General features: G+C 27.3%; 1 protein-coding gene across 1 annotated transcript; it reads left to right on the forward strand.

Moving 5' to 3' along the window:
* On the forward strand, positions 1 to 2,155 carry LOC107495896 (uncharacterized). The gene is made up of 3 exons (XM_016117112.3): positions 1 to 188; positions 1,330 to 1,391; positions 1,605 to 2,155. Exons 1-3 carry the CDS (start codon positions 86 to 88, stop codon positions 1,851 to 1,853), a joined length of 414 nt encoding a protein of 137 aa, XP_015972598.1. The 5' UTR covers positions 1 to 85; the 3' UTR covers positions 1,854 to 2,155.
* Positions 2,156 to 6,186: the final 4,031 nt, after the last annotated feature.

Here is a 6,186-nt window from a genome sequence, read left to right on the forward strand (position 1 = left end):
TATTATTGTTTCTTTCTCTCTATAAGTTACATGAAAAGGCAAACCAAGTTCTGCATGTAATAGTAATAATCATTTGAAGACTATCATGAAGGTTTCTGGGTTTTGGCCATTGTTCTTCTTGCTCGCTGTGGCAGCCGCTTTAGCATTCCTTAACTTCTTATCTTCCGATGGTGGATCCAACTTTTCCGGTATATCTTCTATCCATTATCACTTTTTTTTATTGCATTTTTTTAAGGAAAAAATAAGGGAAAATGATAGTGGAAATCTCTTGGGTTCATGATCATCATCTTTAAAGCAACAACAATAATAATAATAATAATAATAATAATAATATGCTCTTTTCAGTCTTTTGAATGTTGGTTTTGTCTTCTTTGATCAATTTTTTCCCTCTATATATATACTTGAGGAGAAATAGGATGCATGCAATGGTAAAAATAATGAACCAGAAATAAATAAAGTCTCAAATCTTAATAAACCCTCTAATCTTAGAGAAATGGCTTCAGTTTCAAAGTTCCTTTTGTTGAAATAAAATGGTTTATTTCAAAATCAAAATTTCAAAGCACATTTTGATTTTTCAAAATATCATCCTATATGTGCTTGTATCAAAATTTCATATTACAATGCCATTTTGTTTATTTTCAACTCAGATAAAATCCTTTTATGTGCTTCTGTCTAAATCTCTTTTTTTTTTCAATTCTTATGAAAAATTTAGATGAGAATATTTATATATTCCCATGGTTTATTTTATTTGACATTGTTCAAGTATTCACTTATCATGCATTGTATATGATGATTCTCACAACTAGTACTGAATTTGAGTCAATTTTCCACAACATTTTTTTCTTCGGGTTATTTTATTTATGATGATTGAATGAGAAGAATAAAATGCAATTTTTATAGTTTCCAATTGAGACCAAATGATATGTCCTGAAATTCTTTTACATTATCTTTGAAGTGTTCAAAATTTAACATGCAACTAACTAAACATTTTTATCAACCTTGCTTCTTCATGTGAAACTCTTAATAAAATTGCTCATAGATCCTAGTATCATTTTGACAAGCCTTTGAACTCATCCATGACAATGATACTGTTAGCATTTTTATAATATCTTAGTTACTTTAATTAGTACATTTCTAAACATTGCATGCATGCATTAAACAACATCTTCCTATAAATCATTAAAGCATTATTTAGAACTAATTTGAGTAGATTGTATTAGAATTTTTTTATTGTTTTATGATAAGATCTATAACGCATTGATTGTTATTATTAACTCCCTATTAAATGACCTATATAATTTCCTTTTACATTATTAAGTGGCATCACAGATTTGCCTGTTACCAACTATGGACATGGAACATCGGAAATTGTAACAAGAAGGAAACTCAAGGTATTGTTATTTTTACATGTTTGGAAAACCATTTGAATGTTCAAAACAAGGTTTTCAAATTCTCTTAAAAATGAAGAACCGAAAAAAAAATTCATAATTCATGAATTTATGGTAGCTAACTACATCAAAATCAAGTTTACAAAATCAATTTTATGCAAACTTTTGTTTGCAAATTGTAATCCAAACACACACTAAGTATGATGAGTATTTCAGGAAAATGATAGCAAGAGAACAAGTAAGGACAAAGTTGATAATAGACTCATTAATCTAGATGATTATGCCGGCAAAAATGGTCCATATAAAGCTGTAAGAACTGAACCTATTGAGCATGGAACTCCTTACTTGCCATTTCTCCCAAGACCTCCACCTCCCGATCTTCCTAGCCCCGACGGATATTCCGATCTATCCGATCTTCCTAGCCCCGGTGTATATTCTGATCTTCCTACTCCCGGAGGTTTTTAAGTAACAAGTATTATATCGTATTTTATGCCGACATATCATGTGTCTGTCTGCTCGAAATATGATAATGACTATGTTTAAGAAATCTTTCTATGAAAATAATAGACTAAGTATATTTTGGTGAGTTTGGACACTATTTATGTAATTTATATGTTGGAGTGATCTTAGTAGAGTTTAATTTCCTACTTTTAATCCATGTTGTCTCATGTGCTTGCATTGTGTTGTGAAAAAGGGAAAAAGCTGTTGTAGCTTTTGGCATCCTATAAGGTGTCCAGTTGAATCTGTCTATCTTGAGTTATAATATATGTTTCTACTTGTTATTAAATTTGATTTGTGTTTATCCAATTTCTTCAATAATTATTCTTAACTTTTTATTCATTTTTTAATTAGATAATAATTTTTGTCATTATTAATTTGGCTTGAAAATCTCAAATTAAATATTATTTGAGTTCCTATGAGATTTGTTAGTGATAATTGATATTTATTATTGTATAAATTATTAAAATGACGGTATTAGCGATCGGTAATTTTTAGATTTTGGGCCAACAAAGATCGGTAATTTTTAGATTTTGGGCCAACAAAAATCAGTATTTGAGAAGAAATAAGCGATAAAAATAAAACTTTATAACGCGCAGATGAAATATTTAAAAAATATTAATATTTACTGGCTGAATGATGATAAAATTTGATTAAAACCACTGATCATTGAGCTAGACTTTCCATTATTAAAAAAAAAAAATTGCACGTTTCTTATCCAAATAAAGTGAGGTAGATTATTTTTGTTTCTAACAACTCTGGAAATTAGAGCATAGTACAATCTAGTAGGATACTAGCTAGCATTGGTTGATTATTATTTTTGTTTCTTATTTTTGCCGAAGAAAACTACCTACAAAACACCAAATTTTCAGGTGTTCTTTCGGAAATAGATCCTCTTCATTTTTTTTGTCACTGGAGAGAATAAAGTACAATCTCCCACCTTTAATTTTACAAGTGGGACCAACAATAAATGAGAGAGAGAATGTATTGAATGGTGAGATCTTCCATTGGATACCATCCAGTTTTTTTTTTCCACTGGAGAGGATCCACTCCTGTGTTCTTTCTGACTTTGGTTCTTCATTATTTGTGGTTGTGAAAATATTGTTTTTTGAATTTAGTTATAACAGTTTTAGTTTTAGTTTAGGTCTTGCTGGTTCACTGATTCTTTTAGTCCTAATCCCAAACAACTATTTATAATTTAACATGTAAGTCATAACTGCCTAATAATTTTAACATGGTTCCAATTTTAAAATATTTATTATAGACGATAACCACCATCAGCATTCAGCAATAATGAAATCATGTTGTCCATGGAAATCTGAAAAAATGATTAGGAACAATACAATCTTCTTGGTGCTTGACTTCATTGTTGAGTATTGTTATTATTTGAGTTCAAACTCCACTTTTTTCTCCATTCCCAAAAGCTACATTTTATTTATTATTTTTTTAATGCAATCTATAAATTAGAACAAGTGTTTTATTTTGATTAAAACATCATATATACTCTTTTATTATAAGCAATCCTGCCGGAGCAGCCAAGCCAATAATTAAGATTATTTTGGTGACAAATTAAAAATCTTTTTTTTTTCACATGATATTTTCAAATCCACGTAAATTCGTTGCGAATTTAAATTCTATTTAACAGTTTATTATTAACCAATGGATCATTACATGGTACCGGATTCGATGGTCTCAAAATGTTTGGACCATTAAATGGTCTCATAATAAAATATGTTTTTTAAATTTTTTAATAATTGTTAAATATTTATTTTCTAATTTTAATTACAAATTAACCCCATATATTTTATTTAATTATAAAATTTATTTTTTATTTTATAAATTATTATTTTATCATTCATCTATTATGTTTATTAACAATAAAAAACAATAACAATAACGAATTAGATCTTCCATTAATCGTAATAACTTTTTGGCAATCCCAATGGATTAAAAGTTTATCTTTAATCCATTACATCCGTCAAAAGTTGTGAAATCGTGTTTCTTAAAAAATCAATCGAATGGAATAACAAAACAATTGATTGAATTTCACGTTTTCCGTAACTTAATCGATTGAATTTCAGGTTATCACAAAACAATCGATTAAAAGTTGTAAGGCAGTATGGTTTGCCCAAAAATCAATCGAGTGGTCATATTACCCAATCGATTGAACTCATCAAAGCAAATTATGTTTAATTAATTCAATCGATTAGTTATGAGAATTCAATTAATTGGTTATGTTTTGAAATTTGTACATGACTAATGGCATATTTCAATTCAATCGATTGGTATGAGAATCCAATCGATTGAAATGTGACGTAAATAAGTTTTTATCTGTCAATCGATTGGTATGATAATCCAATCAATTAAAATTTAAAACGCGCTATATATATTAATCCTGGTAACCATGCGTATTCAACCTCCCTCCCCTTTTTAAACATAACACCATTTTTGCTAACTTATCTTCTCTCTCAAAATCCAAAAAACTTCTCTCTTCTTCTCCAATCTCACCAACATCCACTCCAAACTTCATATATATTATTAATCATCATTCAAATTCCTACAAAACCCACGAAACCACCTGAAATTTAATCAATTGCTTTGGTAATTCAATCGATTAATTTTCTAAGAAACACGATTTCAAAATCTTCAACGGATGTAATGGATCAAAGATGAATTTTTAATCGATTTGAATTGCCAAAAAGTTATTACGATCAATGGAAGATCTAATTCGTTATTGTTTTTATTTTTTATTATTAATAAACATAATAAATAAATGATAAAATAATAATTTATAAAATAAGAAATAATATTTATGATTAAATAAAATATATGGGGTTAATTTGTAATTAAAATTAAAAATGGATTATTTAGCAGTTATTGAAAAACTTAAAAAATATATTTTGTTATGAGACTATTTAATGGTCCAAACGTTCTGGTACTATCGAATCCGGCCTCATTACATGATATTTGAATCTCTACACTTATTTAAGCGCACAAATAAATTGTCTATTCATTTAACTTAAGTTGATTAATTATTTTATATTATTTAAAAATACTAGAGACAGTCTAATAGAATTTATTATTTTTTGTCAATAGTTGTTCAATAATATTTAAAAGTATAAATTAAAAAGATATTATTAAATTATTAAACTAAAAAAATTGACTGATAACTAAAAATACTAACCAAAAGTAATAAATTGATTAAATTCTACTCATCCTTCAATTTTTTTTCATATTATTATAGAACTAACTATCTATAATTAAAAGATTTCACCTATATGACTAACTAATAATAAGAGCTAATTAAATAATTATACAACTAGATATCTTTTAAATATGATCTTTTATTTAACTTTTAGAGAAGAAAAAAAATAAAAAATAATTAATTCTCTTAATTTTTTGATCAACGAACACGTTAAGGTGGGTATTTAAATTAATTAACTAATAATAAATTTTTAAAAAAACTGACTAAAAATTAAAAATTAAAGGACAACTAACATTTCTCATTAATAGTTTCCTGTAATATTATCTTGTTGTTTAAGCCAAAATTATTGACATTCCATATAGTTTGATGAACCCACCCCCGAAACCAAAAAAAAAAAAAGTCATGAGCCACAATTCAATCAACCAGAATAATAGCCACTATTGGAAGGAAAGAGGCCCATCAATCCACATCTCACCAAGTGTATGTCCTATTCCTTTTTTCTTCATTTACTTTTCTTTGTACTCTCTAAATAATAATAAATAAATAGATTATACTATGTGTACACCAAAATCAGTCATCAAAGTCAATTATCAGTATAAAATATATATCGAAATATAAATACATGCTAAAAATAAAATAAATCACACGTATATTTATATACAAATACATTGATAATTGATTTTAATCTACGAATAACATTTTTGTAAATAAATAATATTATTCATACATATCTTGCAAGTCTTTGTGACTTTAATCTTCTAAAGATATATAACAGCTGTGGGGAACTAGTTCTTTATCTCTTTCTGACCCAACTTGTACCTTCGATCTCATCATCAATGGGACCTTCATAATTTCTCTAAGCCCCATCCTTATGACCCTTTTCAAAGTACCATGTTCAATTAAGTTCACAACAAATTATATTTAATTAGGTTAATGAAAAGTTACTTTTGAAAGCTCACAAATTATTCCTTGAAGCGTTTCTTAAGTGATTATACTTTTGGATTGGAACTCCTTATGACAAGCGTGTAATTTACATAGTTTCAAGGGTTAGTTAGGTTTTAACTTCTAACTAATCACACACAAAAAAGTTAGTAA

The sequence above is a fragment of the Arachis duranensis genome, chromosome 6 (assembly GCF_000817695.3).
Source record: "Arachis duranensis cultivar V14167 chromosome 6, aradu.V14167.gnm2.J7QH, whole genome shotgun sequence".
NCBI classification, from domain to species: Eukaryota; Viridiplantae; Streptophyta; class Magnoliopsida; order Fabales; family Fabaceae; genus Arachis; species Arachis duranensis.